Source organism: Sciurus vulgaris, assembly GCF_902686455.1.
Source record: "Sciurus vulgaris genome assembly, chromosome: 10".
NCBI classification, from domain to species: domain Eukaryota; kingdom Metazoa; phylum Chordata; class Mammalia; order Rodentia; family Sciuridae; genus Sciurus; species Sciurus vulgaris.
This window is the reverse complement of record NC_136470.1, coordinates 139864060-139884191: the sequence shown is the minus strand read 5'-3', so window position 1 is coordinate 139884191 and position 20132 is coordinate 139864060. Positions and strand designations below refer to the sequence as shown.

At 35.3% G+C, this 20132-nt stretch overlaps 1 protein-coding gene across 1 annotated transcript in view; it reads right to left on the bottom strand.

Annotated features, from left to right (window-relative positions):
* The window catches only part of DHX36 (DEAH-box helicase 36), a 43486-nt gene extending 23354 nt beyond the window's left edge, over positions 1–20132 (bottom strand). Inside the window, exons 1-12 of the mRNA XM_079155968.1 lie at positions 19845–20132; positions 15396–15520; positions 14449–14683; positions 11933–11971; positions 9342–9512; positions 7621–7700; positions 6931–7005; positions 6627–6793; positions 5200–5281; positions 1662–1802; positions 1284–1386; positions 459–546 (exon numbers count right to left, since the gene is read on the bottom strand). Of these exons, the coding sequence (XP_079012094.1) occupies positions 459–546; positions 1284–1386; positions 1662–1802; positions 5200–5281; positions 6627–6793; positions 6931–7005; positions 7621–7700; positions 9342–9512; positions 11933–11971; positions 14449–14683; positions 15396–15520; positions 19845–20063 (1525 nt within the window). The 5' untranslated portion in view covers positions 20064–20132. The remainder of the gene's footprint in view (positions 1–458; positions 547–1283; positions 1387–1661; positions 1803–5199; positions 5282–6626; positions 6794–6930; positions 7006–7620; positions 7701–9341; positions 9513–11932; positions 11972–14448; positions 14684–15395; positions 15521–19844) is intronic.

Sequence of the window (20132 nt, the reverse complement as noted above, 5' to 3'; positions counted from 1 at the left end):
ATAAGCATTTTCCCAAAATTCTTAAAGAATGCTCAAAAGCTGGAGTGGTTCTTTCAGATTTCACCAGTAAATGCCATTAACTCTAATTATCCCCCCCCCCCCGCCCCCGCCATTATTCAAACTTGTACTGGGTGAAAAAAATAAAAAATACCAATAACAACATTTTAACTCATTTAAGGGCTCAATTTTATTAGATATATTTAGAAGAGATAAAATGTTCTCTCCATAATGCTAGATAAAGACCTTACTACATACCCAGAACCTTCATTTGTGATTCAGATCTTTTAGAGAAGACCCCATTTCTTTGTTTAAAAAAAAACAAAATGGTAATAATGTGGGTTTAGATCATCAAGTTCCTTCACTGAGATAGCTAAAGAAGCAATACTTCTTTAAGTTAAAGGGAAAAAAATTCATGTTTCAAATATCACTGTTCAATAAAACATATTGTGACATAGTACCTGATTTAAACATCACTTGCGACATCAAGAGATCATGTAACGTGCTGATATTGTCCCAGCCTGGTAGGAAGACCAGTATCGCACCATCCTAAGTGGAAGGGAAACAACCATTGCAAAGGATCACCATCAACAAGACACGCCACACAGTAAAACTCGGTATGTACTTAAAAATTATACTAGCTCTGAATAATTTTATTAATATAAAAGAATACAAGATCTTGTATGGATTGATTGATTGTTAGTGGGGACTGAACCCAGGGGTGCTCTGCCACTAAGTCACATCCCCAGCCCTTTCATATTTTTATTCTGAGACAATCTTTAACTGGCCCAGGCTGCCTCCTGCCTAGCCTCCCAAACTGAGGGGATTACAGGTATACACCACCATGTCCAGCTACAAAATCACTTTTAGAAATACAATTTATAATCCAAAGATTTCATTTGTTTAAGTCTTTTTTCTTTAGATGGGTCAAATGCCCAAATCCTTTGCTATTTTGAGATTACTTCTAGTGTCAAAAACAATTTAAACAAATCTATTACTTTTATTGGGAAAAAATTTAGTTAGATACACATGGGTTATTGGTTTTTTTTCTTTTAATGGTGCATTATAATTTATAATGTAGAATAATGGAATTATGTCATTTTCATATATGCACATAATTTGATCAATTTCATTCTCTAGTACCTTTCCTTTCCCTCATCCCTTCCCTGATCCATTGCTTCTACTAATCTGTTTTTTTAAAACCATTTTAGAGAATTATTTTTTTCATGGTCTTAATGATAATAAAATTAAAATGGTGCTACTTGAAGAAAAATAACAAAACTAACCTCTTCTTCCAAAACAATGTATCGAATAAGGGCAGCAATCAAATTCAGATCAACTTTATCATCATCCATCATTTCTATAACATCTACGGTACTTGCAGAATACCTATCAAAGTTAAAAAGAGTGTCATGTAATATCTGACGAGTTTCCTGTGGTTTAATTTGCTATAAAAATTAAAATTAATCTATAAACAAATAAATATAATCAACAGAAAAATGCTGGGGCAATAAAGAGCATTTAAAAGTCAAACTGGCATTGTTTAGCTGGAATGAGATGGACAAAACTTTCCCTTCAAGTAGGTGTAAAATCAAGACAGCAACCTGACACTTTGTTCAGGGGTTCAGCCGCTGTGTTCTCACCTTCAGATAACACAGACTCACCGTCTCCGCAGTTCCCTGATGTAATCTGGCCAGCGCTCTTGATAGACGGCTTCCTTTTCTTCTTTTTCTTGTCTATTTATGTGCCCTTGCATGAAACCCCTCTTAAACTGGGATCTGTGTTCTTTTTGTTCTGGAACATATCTGAAATAAAAAGAATCTTCAATATTTCCTCATTTATGAAAGACTTTGGTTTTACCTAACATCTGAAACTTTTTACATTGAGGATTTACAAAAGAATTCTAAAGAAAATCTTACCATACTTTCCATAAAAAACATAAATATCGACTTTTTTAAGTGTTCATTAATAAAACTTGACAAGTAAGATAATAATCACTCTTCTCTACTGAAGCATATAAACCTCCAAACCAACCTTCAGTAGTCAAAATAATAAATACTACTAAAGTGACCTTCAATCTTAAGTTTGTTCTAAAATAAAAGTAAACTTTAATATATGCTGAAAGTAACAGTTAATGACTGTCAGGTAGAAAGACTCAGATTTTAAAAACAAAAGCTTTCCAAACTGAATTGTACATAAGTATCCCCTAAGGAGCTCATAAAATACAGTTTACCATGCCCACTCCATTTTCATTCCACTTTAGGTCTGTTAATCTAAGAATCTTAATTAGTGACCCCAGGAAACTCAGCATATCAACAGGTCTATAAACCCATACTAGACAACTATGTAATTCTGCTCAGCTGTAGTTATAGCAAATGGCAGATCCAGAATCTGCATTCAAGTCTCCCTTGTGTCAATCTAGTAATACGATGACTCCAACATGCTATAGTGACTGCTGAAAACAGGGCAAATCTGTGTAAAAATCTAAGCATAGAGGATAGAGAGACAAAGAAAAAAGAACCTATACTTTAACCCCCAAACCTCTCAGAGTTTACCTAACAGACAGCACCTAAGATGGAATGGGGAGGAGGGGTGAAGCATGGGCTTTGGAGTCACACAAAACTGATGCTGTGGCCCAGCCTCTGATTAGTTGTGTGGCCTCACACAATGTTATTAATCTTCTGGCCCTTCATCTTATTTGAGTGATTGATACTTTTATAGAAAAAATGGCATAATAGTAAAAATAAAAAGGATAAAGTACAGTGCCTGATATATAACAGACACCATAAAGTATTAAGCCCCTTCACTATCCAGCACCTGTAACCCAAAGTCCCCTAAATCTTCAATACATATAAAGGCACTGACTAGATTATTGATCCTCCAAATGTTGTTTTTGTACTGTCAACCTATTCCTATTATTCTCTTACACATAAATCACTAAATGTGCCAGCATGGGAAGTAGGGTACACTGCAGAAAGTGGAACTGAGGAACAAGTACTCACAAATGTGGAACTGAGGAAGAAATTTATGGCCACCAATGAGAAAAACACAGAATGGAAGACCAAACATCCATCTCTCTCATTTGCTAACCAGTTCCCCACTCTGAAGTATCTACTTCCTTCCTTTCTACTCTGTGTTGTTTCTCAGACTTTCCCAGTCTATCCTTGATGTAAGACCTTGTTTCCAAAACACACTTTACTTTCCCCAGATTCTACCTAACGGCTCACAGAGCTGTCTGCCTAGATATAGATCTTAAGGATGTATACTAAGTTTTCCCTTGGTCTACACTTAAAATCTGACATGGTGCAAGGCACAGAGTGAAACTTAACTGTTAAATAAGTATCCAGTCAAAATCCAGCTGACTTTCCCCATGTAAATAAGTGGTCAATCTTTATGGTCATCATCCCATTATCACCTTCTGGTTTTCTCATGTAATGGTGAGCTGAATCATATATCTATCATTTATATATTCAGAGCTTTATTATAGGTCAGGCACTGTGCTATACACTGTTTACTAAGATGACACAATTTCTGACGTTGAGAGCATGGAATCTAGTGCAAGAGGCAAATACAGAGCTGGACTACATGGAAATGACCTAAGTGTCAACAGGAGAATCAAATGCTACTGGAAATGAAGATGGAACTTTTCTTAGTCAATAGTTTTCAGATGAAAGGAAGGAAAAGGCAGCAAAGGGAAATCTAAATGAAGAAAAGAATATGCAGCAAAGCACAAAGTCATGAACCACAGGGCAGGGCCTGGCACATTAGGGAAGGGTGCACTCAGCACTGATGGGATGCATGAGAGAAAATAATGCTGAGGAAGAGGATGCAGCAGACAGCAAGGGCTTTGGGATGACCTACTAAGGAATTTGGGGACTGGGCTTTCCCCTTCTTTTTCGTACAAAGGAATACAAATATAATTTTATACAGGTTGCTGGGAAAAGTTGCTAGTATCTAAAAGCCAGTGTCCAGAGTACTGAGGGGATCAATAACTTGGACCAATCAGGTGAGATTTTTTTGCTAGAGGCCATCTTAAAAAAGGCTGAGTTTTTCAAAGAGACAATTCAAGTCAAGGAGCTTGTTCAGGTACAACAGTCAAGTCCATAATACCAAAAAAAAAAAAGAAAAGAATTATTATATTAGCACAGGACAAATAAAAACCTCTGGGAAGAATGAGAAAGGACATTCAAAAGTAAGGCTCTTGAAGTTTCAGTGGGCTGGAGAATGAATAAGTACAAGATGATCGGGAGTAAACTGATTACTCAGCATATAAAGTAGTAGCACACTTTGGTACATAAATGCTTGAAAAGTATTTGCTCTTTTGATTTACAGTATAAAAAACTGGTTGGAAGAGAGTACTATCAACCATTTTAGGATTACTTGCCAAGACTCATTGTTTTGTTGCTGTTTTTACTCGTGAGAGAGAGGTGGGGGATCAAATATAAGACAAGGACTTGGACTTGAAAAATATGAAATTCAAGGTGTCTGTGGTGCTGCATACTGCTGAGTAGAAAACAATTTCGGCATTCAAAAAATGCTTTTCAGTCCTGAAGCTGCAGTGTTGAAAGTTGTGGAAATACTGAACGATGGTCATGTAAATAGAACTGCATAAAGTTCAAGGCCAGGCTCAGCAATACAGAAGCTCAGTAACTTAAGAGAGACAGTGTCTCAAAATTTAAAAATAAGGCTGATGATGTGGCTCATTGGTAAAGTGCCTGTGGGTTCAATATTCAGTACCAGGGGGAAAAAAAAAGAAAAAAAATCCTGGTTACCAACCCAAACTTTGTAATGTAATGAAACAGACATCTGGGTTTTTAAAATCTCCAGGTAATTTCAATGTGCAGATTAAGTCTGAAAATCCCTGATACACGGAGAAATAATTAGAAGGAAGTGGTCAATGCTGAGTATAAAGCTAAATGAAGGCTGATATGAGAAAGGTGATCTGTTAGTAGTTATGGATTTCTTCTATTCCTCATGTTTTGTTTGTTTTTGGCACTGGGGATTGAACTCAGGGGCACTTGACCACTGAGCCACATCCCCAGCCCTATTTTGAATTTTATTTAGAGACAGGGTCTCACTGAGTTGCTGAGCACCTTGCTTTTGCTGAGGTTGGCACTGGACTCAATCCTCCTGCCTGAGCCTCCCAAGTCACTGGGATTACAGGTGCGTGCCATCAGGACCAGGCTTCTAATGTTTACTTACCTTATTTTTTCAATAATATCTTCCAAAAGATATTCTACAACTGGAAAAGTAAAACCAGGTATATGTATCATTGGACAGTTACCTATTGAGACAGACAAAAATAAAAATAAATTTGTACTTGAATGTATATAAATAAAAAAAAGAAAACACACCATAAAGACAATATTCTGAACTTTTAGAAAATGTTCCTGTAATATAGTTCTACTCTATTTTCCCATATCTAGTTTAATAAAAAGCAGTTTATTATTCAATATTTTACTTTGACTTTACTGTATACAGACCTCACAGTTCTACAAAATAACATAAGATTTAACAGAACACAGCCATTTTAAGTTGAACTCAGAAATCTACTAGAAGTCTACATTCTCTTCATCATAAGCCAAGACAGTATCAGAGAAGGAGGCATGTTTTACTATAACCCAGGTAAGCAGTCTTACTCCTGGTGGCACCCAGAATTATAGAGGGAAAAAGTAGTCAAAACAAGACCTACTTCAATGTTATGTAGTTACTATTTCAAAATCACTGATTTAAAAAAATCATCATAGTACTGTTATTAAAATGCTTTTCACAGCAAGCAAAACAAGCAGCACACACAAATTCCAAGATGGCATCAGAGACTGAAATATCCAAGCCACAATTACTGCTCTGTCTCTATCCTGTATCAAGTTGAGCCAAGTCTTCAATGCTAGTTCTAGACATCTATTAAAAAAGGAGAAAAGAAAAAAAATACCTGCTTCAACTAATCTCATAATACTTTAAAGATTAATTGGCATGTATTTTAAAGAACTTCTTAAAAGCCAAAAGTAAGAACATTAAATACTGTCACCTATACCAATTCTTTCCCTTTTCCCTGTCTCCCACCACAATTTTAAGCTGGAAGGACAGTGAACCTGATTTTAAAAGAATGTACTTTATAGCCAGTTGAATCTAAGTTCAGATTCTTGTCCTTTCATTAATTATGCAACCATGAATAAGCTACTTTAACTGTTCTGAGGCTGCCTTCTCTTTTGTAAAACTGTGATAATAGTACCTAGGATACAAGGTATTACTCAGGTTAACGAAGACAAAGAGTCAAACACACAACCTGACACACTCAGTATTCCCTAAGTGATCATCAGTGTAATTAGCCAACTATCAACACAGTGTAAGAATCACAAACATATGTTTATAACCGAATCAAGTCTGTGGTTTGCTTCAAAGATGCCACCCAAACTGTCTGGTGGTAGCACCAGGGCGTAACCTGCTGTCACTGAGAGCAGAAATGCTACCATCATTTAAAAAGATTATTCCTCTAATCCATGAAACTGGAAGGAAGGTTAAGATAATATTAAAATGCAACAAATTACATAACATTTATGTACCAATTCCGTATTTTTTAAAAACTTAAATTTAGTTTTCTAGTACCTTTTCTAATAAAGTTTACTCACCAAAATATTCTGAAAATTTCTCAGCATTCAGTGTTGCACTCATCAATATTACTTTTAGGTCAGATCGAAACTGAAGAAGATCTTTAATCACAGTCATTAAAACATCCGACTGTAGATTCCGTTCATGGATTTCATCAAGTACAATATGACTAACACTTGACAGATGTCTACAACAGAAGTGTGAAGCATGTAGTTCAGCATAAAACTTGAAAACAACCATTTTTCTTTAACACTCAGCAACATTCAATTTAAATGATCACATCTTTTGACAATATTTACAATTCCTTAGTTGAAACATACTCACGGGTCTGACTGGAGCCACTGGAGGATGATTCCTGTTGTACAGTATAAGATAGAACCCTGTTTCCTTGGTAGCCGACTGTGGATGAAAGACACAGTTAATGGTTCCAGGGTTCCTTTTCTAATCATTTACTAAATACAAGTATAACAGAAAATCTTCATATTTCATTGTTTAGTTATAACAACACCTACTACAATGGGGATTAATGAGAAAAACTGTCATAACCACAGAGAGAATAACAGAGATTTATATGCCCTAAATTTCTGGTTCAGTGATTGAAAAGTCTAATCACTTAAATAGGTAAAAGGAATCTGAAGCTCCAGAAAAGAAATGAAAAGTTTAGTGGGGAGACGGGGGAGGGGTGCAGGGTAAGAATACCAAAATCAATTAAAAAAGGTCAGTCAGGAGTGGAAAAGAGGTACCAAACATATAGGACACAAACTCCTTTGAGAAGTGATGATACACAACTAAAACGTTATTTTCTTGTCAATACGTAATGTAAAATCACATTTTAAGATGGCAATTTGGGAGTTAAAAGATGAGTTTGCAGCAGCAAGCCAGTTATGCTGCAGTGGTATTAAATGTTAATTCTAACAGTAATGACAAGAATAAAAATGAGGAAATCCCCTTTCTTTTCAATCTCCAGTTTCAAAGCTTCACTATATCTGTACACAAGAAGTAAACACTCTTTACCTCTGGAGACGAATTTGGTATCCAGTACTATTTCCATTGCCACAAGATTCTGCCCTTTCTGCAGCCACTCTCTCTGCAACCTTTAATTGAAATAAAACACAGTTACAAAGAAAATACCATTTCCTTTGGGAGAAATATCCTAAACATCCATGAAAATCTAAGATTGATGGAAACTAATTCTTTAGATTTTCAGATGAATTTCTAAAAAGAGATATTTATTAAAATATGAGATAGCTAAACTGTGCATGCCTTTCTTAAAAGCCAAAGACTACCTGATTCTTATATATTGGTTTTGTCTGTCTGTTTTTTCTTTTGGTGGAGACTAGTACAATTGAATTCCGTTTTTTACATATACTTTGAAAGGCTGCCAAATACAAACTCTGGACAAATATTATAATCCAATACTGATATATGTAACTAAAAGTACCAATAGTCACCTTGCGACAGAACAGTGATAATTTGAGGTTAGAAACAAAAAAAGACAATCACTATAATATTTCAGAAGTAAAACTTTTCAACCACTATATCCAAAATACATTGTCTTAGACCACATTAACCTGCACAAATTCCAACAGATCTTTGAAAAAGAAAAAAAATATCCAGTTAGCATTTCTTCCTACTGTCAATATATACATATAACTGTCATATATTATTGAAAATGATATTTAAGTCCAGCTATATAACTCTTAGGATTTTTCACCACTGCGTGATCTTAGGAATTTGCAGGAAAATGCCCCCTGCCCAAACAGGGTGAAGATTACTGCTCTATTTAAAAGGTACACTGCACATAGCTTAAATGTATATTATTTATCCACAGTATTGCTATATTAACTGCTAATGAGTTCCAAATCAGAGACTCTTATTAAATTACTTAGAAAATGTAATAACATTATCATAAAACTAAAAACAACCACAAATCTTTATAATTTAAATTTATACATAGAATTACATTATATAACATGAAAATAAACTCACATACTCATTGTATATTATAACAAACCCCAAATGCCTTTTGCTTTGGTACTGGGGACTGAACCGTGGGCCTCTACATCCCCAAGCCACCACAAATCTGTAAAGGATACATAATTCAAACAAGGCTATCTAAAACAACTACAGAAAGAACATTAAACCCCCCCCAAACACCCCAATGTTATTTGTAAAAACATGTACTTACAACTATTACTTGTGCTTCTTGAAACTTTGGTATTACAGAAACTACGTACCCTAGATCACTTAAACAAGATCAACCTGAAACATTCACAAACTTCCTCTTAAGCAGTTGAATTTGAAAATCACTAAGTTCAGAAATATACCTTCAAAAAAAAAAGGCTTTCCACCTTCACCATTATTCAATATACTTATATACTGAAAAAAGGAAATTATAAATTTCAAGCATCTAATGTTGAAGATTATTTGGAGGGTGTCATCAATCTCACAAATCTTTTATTTAGTTTTCATTCTTGTGGATTTACACTGAAATTTTCCTGCATTAATAATTTATCTTGAATTCATAAATACCTATTATCTATGAGATAGATGTTACTCAACTTTTTTTGGCCTTTACTACCAAATATTTGTCAAGCAAATTATTTTCATAGCAACAAATTCTAAGCCTAATTAAGAATCACTCCAAACCTTAAAAATCAGTAAGTTCTTACAAAATTACTTATAGGAAAACAGGAGTTAAAAGAGGGAATTTTAAAAGATGAGAAATGACTTACTGAAATGGCACTGATTCTTCTTGGCTGAGTACAAACTATCCTGCAAGTGGATCCTTTTCCTCTTTCAATGTAGTTATCCAAAATGAACTGAGTAACTTGAGTGGTTTTTCCACAACCAGTTTCACCACTTATTACTGTTACTTGATGATTATCAATTAAATTTACCAACTCCTATTTCAAAAGGTAAAATAAGGAATGTTGAGTAAATCCGAAAAGATACTCATCAAAATCTTATTCAACTGAAAGTAAACACTGTAGCAAACATATTAATGCTTTTAAAATTTTGTCATATGCAATGCTGACAGTTTGGATATCCAGATCTACCAAGTTTCAAGAAATCAGCAGCACCAAGCTATAAAGCAGAGACAAGACACTGCCAAAGAAAACATCCCAACAAGAACAGGAAGAGACAAGTCATAAATTCCAAGCATAAGTGTTAACTTTAAACTAGAAGCAAACCCCTGGCCTGAGTACTACTGAGGACATCAGGAGTTATAGCATGATTCATAAATATGGCTTGAACTATTAGGCAAATTTTATACATTGTTTTAGGAACAAGAAATAGTAAGTTATTTTCTAACTTTTTCTTTTCAAATAATAAAAAATAAAAATAAATGTTTAAATACCTAAATTAAATGGGTAAACTTTAGGTGTCTACAAAACCTCATCTTTAGGAAGACCTTTTTTCTTAAAAATTTCTGATGTACTAGCATTTGAATGTTAATATTCACTATATTAACAAAACCATCCTACTACTTCAAAAAAGGGTATCATGGATTGTGTTTTCCAACTACAAAATAATGTAACTTGAAAATCCATGTTTTAAAAATTTCTCGTCTAAACTAACCTATTTGGTAAATTGGAAAACACTTCAAGTGTGAACACTAAAAACAGAGTTGGTAAACATAGCCAGTCCTCCATATCCATTAGTTTTTTATCTGTGGATTCAACCAACTGCGTATGGAAACTATTTGAAAAACTAACAGCATCTAGCTGAACATTTTTTGTCATTATTCCCTAAATAATATAGTACCAACAACTTATAAAAGCATTTAAACTGCATTAGGAATTATAAGTAATCTGGAAATGATTTAAAGTATACAAGGGGATGTGTGTAGGTTATATGCAAATACTACCGCATGTTATATAAAGGGACTTGCATACTTGTGGATTTTGGTATCCACCAAGAATCCTGGGACCAATCTGCATGATTCCAAGAGATTACTGTTCTGAGAGTGGAATGTAATTCATCCACTCATTCAATAAATATTTATTGGATGTCAATATAATGCCAGGAATTGTTTGGAGTCAAGAAATACAGAATGAACAAAACAGACCCTGTCCTGAAGAACTTACATTGGACTAGGAGGGGAAGATACACAGATGTCAGGCAGTAATAAGTGCTATGAAAAGTAAAAGAAAAAAAAAATAATAATAAGGTTGGGAGGACAGAGGAGGATGGGGTACTATATCACTCTATGTAGGGTAATTGTGTAATGAAGCATAACAAATTAAAGCACTATATTTAAGTAGTGCCTCCATTTTAATTAAAGTGCATGGTCTTGCATTAAGAATAAGGTATTTCACCCTAAGATTTCATCTCACCCCAATTAAAATGGCTATTATCAAGAACACAATAATAGGTGTTGGCGTGGATGCGGGAAAAAAGGCACACTCACACATTACTGATGGAGTTGCAAATTGGTGCAGCCACTCTGGAAAGCAGTATGGTGATTCCTCAGAAAACTTGGAATGGAACCACCATTTGACCCAGCTATCCCACTCCTTGGTTTATACCCAAAGGACTTAAAATCAGCGTACTACAGTAAGGTGGCCACATCCATCCATGTTTATAGCACCTCAATTCACAATAGCTAGATTGTGGAACCAACCCAGATGTGCTTCAATAGATGAATGGATAAAGAAACTGTGGTATATATACACAGTGGAATATTATTCAGTCATAAAGAAAAATAAAATTATGGCATTTGCAGGTAAATGGATGGAGTTGAAGAATATCATGCTAAGTGAGATAAGTCAATCCCCAAAAACCAAAGGCTGAATGTTTTCTCTGATAAACAGATGCTGATACATAACAGGGGCAGGGCGGGTCGGGTGGCATAAAAGAAGAATGGAGGAACTCTGGATTGTGTAGAGTGGGGAGGGGGTGGGAGAAGGAAAGATAGTGAAATGAGATAGAAATCATTACCCTATGTACATGTATGATTACATGAGTGGTGTGAATCTACATCAGGTAAAACCAGAAAATTGAAAAGTTGTACCCCATTTGTGTACAATGAATCAAAATGCAGTCTATAAAAATAAAATTTAAAAAAAGGGCAGGGTATTTATCCAAAGTAAATTATACACCAAAATTCTATTTTTTAAATTCCAAATATTTCAACTATGGATATAAATGAGAAAATTTCTAGAAAACTATTTCATGACCATTTTTTCTTTTAATCCTTCAAAAACTCAAAAAAAATAAAAAATAAACATCCCTTTAGAAGGTCATTAACATATTTTTCAACACATAGTTATTTAAAAACTTTGTGCTCATTATGCAAATCAAATAGTATAAAGTATTTTACCTTTTGCATTCCATATGAAGGCAGCTTTTCCCTGAAATGCTGAAATTGTAAAATAGTAATTTTTACAAAAGCAATGTATTCAAATTGGAACCACAGTTAATAAAAACAAATCATAATTAAATACTTAAGTATTTTTATTATAACTTATGTGAAATATTATAACTTATTTAGTTCTTAAGAAAAAAATTTACCAATCCCAGTTACATTTTAAACATTCAAACACAGAATTCTATTATGGCTAATAGAGGTAATTCTTTAAATTTAGAGGAAGTAAAATAAATCAGATCTATCATCTAATAGTATTTTAACAATCTCTAAATAACCTTTGCCATTGTCTCTATTTCTGATTTACCTATTGATCTTAGATTTGACTTCAACATCACATTCTTTTCCCACTCATCAGTATGCTGTTCACTAACGCAGGAGGTTGTGGATGTGATTTCCAAGATTATTTTAAGGTAAATGCCTCAGAGTATAAAAGAAAACTTAAAAACAAGTAAGATACAGAGTTATTTCAGAACTGTGATATTAGTTCAAACCCAGAGCATGAATGCCTCAAAGGTTTTATTTTATAGGGTTGCCACATCTCCATGGGAAACCTCTATATTAAAAAACTCAAACAGCAATCTGACACAATAAGATACTCAACAAATTTGCAATTTGTTGGATTATAACTAAAATACTAAAAAGGAAGTAACTGATTCTTTCCTACATTTTCTTTCATTCATGAGACAATTTCCTGCTAATTCTGAAAATTTTTATGGAATCTTATACCCTATTACATAAAAACACTAAGTAGTCTTAAGATTCACATTTAACCAGGTACAACATATGATATGAAGCTCCAGTGGCATAAAACTAAGTTTTAACACTCTCTTAACAAAGGAAACTTGATTTTAAAAATATTAAAAGTAAATAAAATCAAAATTAAAATTGTCATAGGTAATCTGGTGTATTATTACCACAATTGTTATAGTCAGTAATCCTCCCAGTACCCTAAAAGTGACAATGTGGTGACTTAAAATGACTTCTAGTGTTTGAAATAATAAGTGACCACACTTTTCTTACTTCTGTTGTAATAATTTTTAAATTAAAAAAACATTTCTTAAGAACATCTAAAAGTATTAATACCCATGTCATCAAATGTAACCATCTTAATATGTAAGTATGTCCAAGTTATCCCACCACACCCCAAACGAGAAATGTCCACATTTGCTTCCTGTGTACGCAAATGCTGCTAAAATAAGAGACCTATAGCCCAATAGTCTTTTCCCCAAGGCCACCAAATCTTGTGTCTTAATTTCTGGCTACAGCCAAGATGTGAGATGTGATTATAAGCAGTGTAAAGACAGACAATGACTTATTACTCGTCAGAAAATAAACCTAATTGGCCATATAGTAAGCAGAAAGTTAATACTACTTATGTAAGCAATAATATAAAGAAAATATTGCATATTACCAAGAAGTATTTAAAAACTGAGATAAGAGTCCTTAATTTTTTGAATACATTAAGGATTTACAACAGTGCCTGGGAAATAAAGACAAACTTTTTATGTTTTATGCATTTCTTCTTTCTGTTCCAGATCAATCATCAATCTTCAGGAATACTTGAGTTCTGTTCACCATACAAAGGAGAGAGAGATAATAACCAAATCTCCTTGTTCCTAAATCTATAAAAGCAGCTAGCCCCTTAGCAACAATATTCTGAATTAATTGATCTCAAAATCTTCTCCAACTCCTTATATCATATTTTTATCTCACAGGCATCAAAGAGTTACATAATTTGGCTCCTGGACAATCACATCTCAGGAAACCCAATTTTCATCAGTGATAATCAATGGATTGATACTACCTCTCTTATGGAGAGGAGATAGTGCCTTTCTCAAAATATGGCAGGGTGTGTTTGCATAAAGATATGTCCTTCAAAATTCCCTCAATGTTACATATATATTTTATATATATGTATACACACATATACATACATTTTATCACATCCATCTCTAGAATACACACAAAGCATACCATTTTATAACTGAAAGAGACCTTAAAATGTCCTGCCTAACATGGAAAGAAAGTAATAGAACCACTCGGGGAGAATGTCAGTTCTTGTCACAGTGCAATATTTAAAACGTTGGGGAACGTACACGCACCACGAAACTTTTGTTTACAGAAGGAAGGAAATGGATTAAATGATTTGAAAATGTTATAATTGTAATCACCTTCACTCTTATGGACACCTCATTAACCTGGCCTAGGAAGAGTGATTTTTGTTTTCAATGGCATTACCCTTTCTCAAACATTTCTTCTTACCACACAAGCTTCTATGGACGAGATAGGACACTGAAGTTTTATTTTCAATATTTCTATTTACTAGTCAAAAAGAAAAAAACTTCCTAGAGAATGGTCTGCTGAGGAATCTCACATATCTATACTATGCAGTTACTTTTAACCATTTCTCTCAAGTCTACAAAGAGGTCTACAAGTAAAACTTCTTTGCATATCTTGCTTTCCATTACCTGCATTTCAATATACCGAAGATCAGTTTTTTTCTTTTGTAAATCTTCCAGTAACTTTTGGTCTAAGGTTCCATCTGGTTCATTTTCTTGTAAGAGATACTCAGAGTCTCGGTCAATATATGATTTGTCTCTGATCCTAAATGTCTTTTTTTCTTGGTTTTTCACTTTCTTTTCCTGGCTGTCAAGTTTCTTCACTGAGCTTGGTTTTGTCCCATCGGAAACTTCAGTACCATATCTATTTTGACAAAATGAAAAATAAAAACAGGTCAAATGAAGAGATACTCAAGTCCTGGAACAAAACAAAATAACATGCTATTTCAAAATCATCAAAACTGAAAGCTTGTATTTTTGCTCTATGAAGTAGTTATGAAATATACTTATATTCTTATATAAATTTAGATTTTCTCTTTTTAAAACAGATATTGCCAGATGAGTTATTCCTCCTGGTAATTAAAAAAAATCCAAACAAGTCATTCCTCCATAGCAATTTTTTTCTCTGATTTTCTTGGATTCACTGTACTTCACAACTTCATTTTTTTCCTTTCTGAGCTATAAATGGGATACATTATATAGTCCCTGAAATACTTACAGGTTTTCCTCTAAATGATGTAGTTTTTGCAACCTTCCTAAAACAGCAACAATTTAACTTTATGCAGACCTCCCCTACAGAAGAATTTTGAAAATACAAAGGTCATGCACAGGAAATACAAATACATCTCATATCCATGTAGACTATTCATTCCCACCAACAGGTTTCCTGTGGGAATAAGCTATCTAATTTTTTCCCCTCCAAATCTAATTTACATAAGAAAAATGAATTACTTTAAGACTAAATTCTACTTATTGAAGAGCCTAATGATGTTCTTTATTATCACTGTTTTCAAGCTTACACTATAAAAGAAATGTCACACTTTGCCTTTTCTTTAAAAGAATACTTTTTGTTTTACCCATGATCCTCAGGTGCAAACCAGGATATCTCTGCTTCTGAATCTTTTTCATTCTTAGCTTGGACAGAATTTAGCAGCTGCACAATTTGCTCTTCTCGTCGTTCATCCATGTGTACGACAGCTCTCTATTTTGTACAATGGAAAAAGTGCCTTTATCAATATAAGAAAGCATGTGCTAAATGATTTGATAACTAAAAAGGAAAATAAAGGCAAAGTAACATATGTTCAACAAACACATTAAAAAAAGTTATTCACATCTGCCTTCTAACCCAACCCTACTTCCTAGACTTAATTAAGGTTAACATTTTTTAATATATCTTTATGGACTGTTTCCTACCATCTATAGAAGTAGCTCTAAATGTAACTGGTAAAGAACGCATATTTATATCTCTTCCTCTCATGTATATATCACAAATGTCTTCTTATCTTAAATTTAAAATTATTAAAACCCAAACATTTTGTTAAAAAAAAAAAAAAAGGCTGAACACTGGGAAATAACGGTTCATTTGGTTGTAATGAGCATTTGAAAGTCCTCACACTACAACAAACGTAACTGGGAAGTAAGAAGGCTGAGCTCTAAGAAGGAGTAAATAAAACTGGTCAGTACTCACAAAGGACAAATGCAGTTGTTTCAGAAAATTAAATAGAAACTCTAACAAAGATAAGGTCCTTGGTGAGCCAGGAAAACGTTTAGAAGCCTTAAATATGCATCTAACAAATTACAGGCTGAGGAAAATGAATGAATGACAAACCCAATTCTTTGGTGGAGGTCAAAGGACAAACTAAGTTTGAATTTTAAGCAATTAAGAGCAGACAATTTTAGACAGCAAAATTTCCTAACTAGTAATTATTAGGCAGATGGAAATATGAAACTTGATCTCTGGAGAGATTTTATGGTTTTAAAGTTATAAAATAGATTTCAGAGTACTCAGCGAAAGGCCAGGAACTGAAATTACATGGATATAGGAATTTTCTTAGGAAAAAGCACTACCTCCACAGAGGTAAGGCAGAACTTGACAAAGTCTGGCACTGGCGGGTGGCCAGAGCAGAAAAACAAATCAGTACCTGAACATCACCAAATTGCTTAAAAAACAAACAAAAAACCCTCTCCTGAATCCTTCCACCCCAAGGCCACTGCACTATTTTGCCTCCAACAGTAAGACTGTTGGGAAACAGTGCACTTCTCTTCTTTCTTTCTCTGGCCCCACTGTAATCGGGCTTCGCTCCCACCACTCAGTCACCAATGACCCTGTTAAGCAGTCTAAGACATCCTCAACTCTCACCTCACCTATGCAGTGCGTGCCACTCTTCTCTCCAACATCCCTCCTCATCTCTTCACTTCTGACTGCTCTATCCTCCATCCTTTGCACCCTTCTTCCTAGGCCCAGCTCCTGAGTATCTGTGTTCTCTATTTTACAGCCTGTGTGCTGGGAGTCGGTCAGGAAAGCACGAGCTCTGCCTCTACACCCGTCACACCAGTCCTGCATTTTAACAGGGTGCCAAGTAGTTCCTCTGCACACTGAAGCTGGAGAAGCCAACTGTTTACAGAATTCAGGCTTGGGTCCATTCCACTCCTCGATCTTCACTTTATCCCTTCAACTACCATAAGTGGGCCCATGAACCATCAAATGCTTACCTCTGGTCTAGAATATTCTCTACCATTGGATACATTCTGAAATCCTCTTTTTTATGCCCCAAACAATATCCAACTCACAGTGTCCTGAGCTGAGCCCATCATCTTGCTCCAATAAGCCTCATCTCTATATAGTCATAAAAGTGTCATCCATTAATACTGCTATCTTCATTCTTCCAGATTTAAAAAAAAAAATACAAAGTCATTGACCATACCTGCTAAATCATTTCAAAATGTTCATTTCCTCCAACTCACTACCAAATATTCTAATTCCAGCTGCCAATCCTTACCTTAATTACTACAAGGTCTACTTAACTGGTCTCCCAGCTCCAGGATTACCTCTCTTCAATCCTACACTGCTGAGTGATTTTAAAAAATAAAAAAATCTAATCATTTCACTTTTTGTCTCATACTTCAATGCACTTCCCAGGTTCTTAGGAAAAGTCATGTTTTTCTAGTCCGGAACTTTTCAAAGTGTTGTTTGTGAAGTTTTATTAAAGGACATGATTTGCATTAATGTGTTAATTTTAAAAATGCAGAAAAGTGCAAACTCAACAACAAAATACCCAGAGCAATGCACAGAAAATTAATTCATGAAATTTTTGGTTTAATTATTTTCTGGATTTTAAATTATAACATATTCCTTTTCATGTAAAGTGGCACCCAAATTTGAAATCCACTGTTCTACTCTCTTTCCACCAAACTCCATGTTCCAGGTTCTTACCTTTCAATTCCTTGAACACGCTTCTCCTAACCTCTATTCATGTTGTGGCACATATACTTCTGCCTCAGACCAAAAATCCTTTCTAAACTCCAGAACCCCAAACACACAGAGACAAATACTCTTTGTTCAGGTGTCAACTTAAGGATTACTGCTTCTCCAAAATCTTCTAAAATCTCTTTGAGTCGAGAGATAGCCCATATTCTCCAATACTTTAACACTGCACTTTGTCCACACCTCCTGACACACAATATCTCTGGTAAAGTATGTTCTACACCTATCTTAACAACACCGGGTATAAGACAATGTCTCAAATTAAATCCTCCAAATATATTTGTTGAAAGAACTATAAGACTGTATCAGTAGAATGCTTTCACCTTGTAATCACAATGGTTATTTTAAAAGTAAAAGTTATAGGAACTCTAATGGAACTCTAATCATACCAGGTTGAAGGCAGTCAAAGGAAGAGTTAGAATACACCAACTGAAAAGTATTCAATTTAAATAAGATAGAAAGACTCACTTTAGATGCAGAATGGTATGACACTATAGTAAGCAAAAATAAAGTATTTTAGAAAGGCTTTAATTACATCAGATTGGAGACATGGGCTCAGAAAGATAAGCAGAGAGAGGAAAACCTGGTATGTTAAAGCCAGATCACTAAGATTCCCAGAAAACATGATAAGATGCATCAAAATATACTAGAATTAGACAGAAGTGACTTAGCTTCAAATCTCAACGTGCAATCAAGGAAATGAAATGATCTAATTTTTCCTTTAAAAAGATCACAAGGGTGGTTCTATGTAGGTCAGATTTAAAAGGGTGCAGGACTACAAGCTATAAGACTAGTTAGGAGTCTACGAACAGAAAACAAAAGTGGTTTGATCTATGGTAATTGTTATAGAGATAAGTGGATATATTGGATCTGGGATGTATTAAGGTGGCAGGACAGACAGATTTGCTAGAATTAGTAGAATGAAGAATATATGCCTTTTGATCATAAGTGAATAAACTCTAATGACATTATAATGGAGGTTTGAGGATGAGGCTTAATATCTAGAGTTCCATTCATAACATCTTCACGTGGAAATAATAATCAACATATTTTCCTTACTATTCATCTGTTTAGGTCTTTTCTTTCCAACTAGACTGTAAAATCCTTGAATATCATTATTTATTCAGATCCCCATAGCAACATTTATAAAACCTTGTTTGAAAAGGGGTCAATAAAAGACAATTTTTATTGTTACTATGTATTTATTAATTATTTAAGTTACTGTGTACATCATTTTAATTATGACTCAATCCAATTATTCTTCCAATTTCAATATGGCTTAGATGTGTTTCTCTGGATTTTCAAACTAGTTTATTCAATAAACAATCTAGGGCTGTCAAGAAATAGTGTTTCCTTTTTTTAATTTAAGAATGTGATAAGTTGTGAAGATAAAGCACAAAAATAATTTCAATGAAAATGACAAAAATAAATAGTTCTAAAGTGTGAGCCTAAAAATGATTTAATTATGGTTTGTATCTAATATAAAAGATGCTTTCCATCAAGCCACTAAAAGCTGCTTGAACTAAGCCAACTTTCGTTTAATGATAAAATCATGTTTTCATTAGAATGGTCACTCAGGAAGTTTGTAATGTCCTATACTGCTGATCTTCAAAATACAAATCAATCTCTTAAAGACCAAGGCGAATCAAGTCCTACTTTCTTTCACTTCGAGACTCCTAAGTTTCCTTCTTAAGGAGGAGCTCCTAATCAGAAATTTCCCCACCCCAACATAAGAGCAAAACCCCTGGGTTTGTGGCTAATTTTTAAGCTGACAACAGCGGGACAATTTCCCTGAACCACCTACATTCAAGACAGTGCCTGACAGTTCCGCCAAGCGCAAACCGAGCTTCAGGGCTCAAGGTCCAGGTCCCGACTGCGCCAGGAAAGACCCCAGCCACAGTGCAAAGCGCGCTTCCCGCGGGGAACCCGCGCGCACGTGCTCGAGCCAGGCCCCGCCCACCCGCCGCCGCGGCCGACGTCACGCCGCCGCACGGCCCAGCCAGCCCGGCGCGCCGCGAGGCCGCCCACCGGGTCTGTGTACCTCCTGCCTCTCGGCATCCTTGTTCTTCTGCGTCTGCTTTTTCGCATACCACAGGCCAATCTCGCGGCCCTTCAGGTGCCCGGGATGCCGGCCGCGGCCGCCCCGCCCTCCCCCGCTGCCGCCGGGGCCTCGGTTCCCTCCGCGGCCCCCGCCGTAGCCCCCGCCGGAGCTTCGGGATCCCCCGTCGCGGCCCCAGTTCTGATGGGAGTCATAGCTCATTGTCCCGGCGGGCCGCCACCGGTGAAGAGCCGCAACCGCTGGAAATGGCGTCCAGGCCCGGAAGCGGAT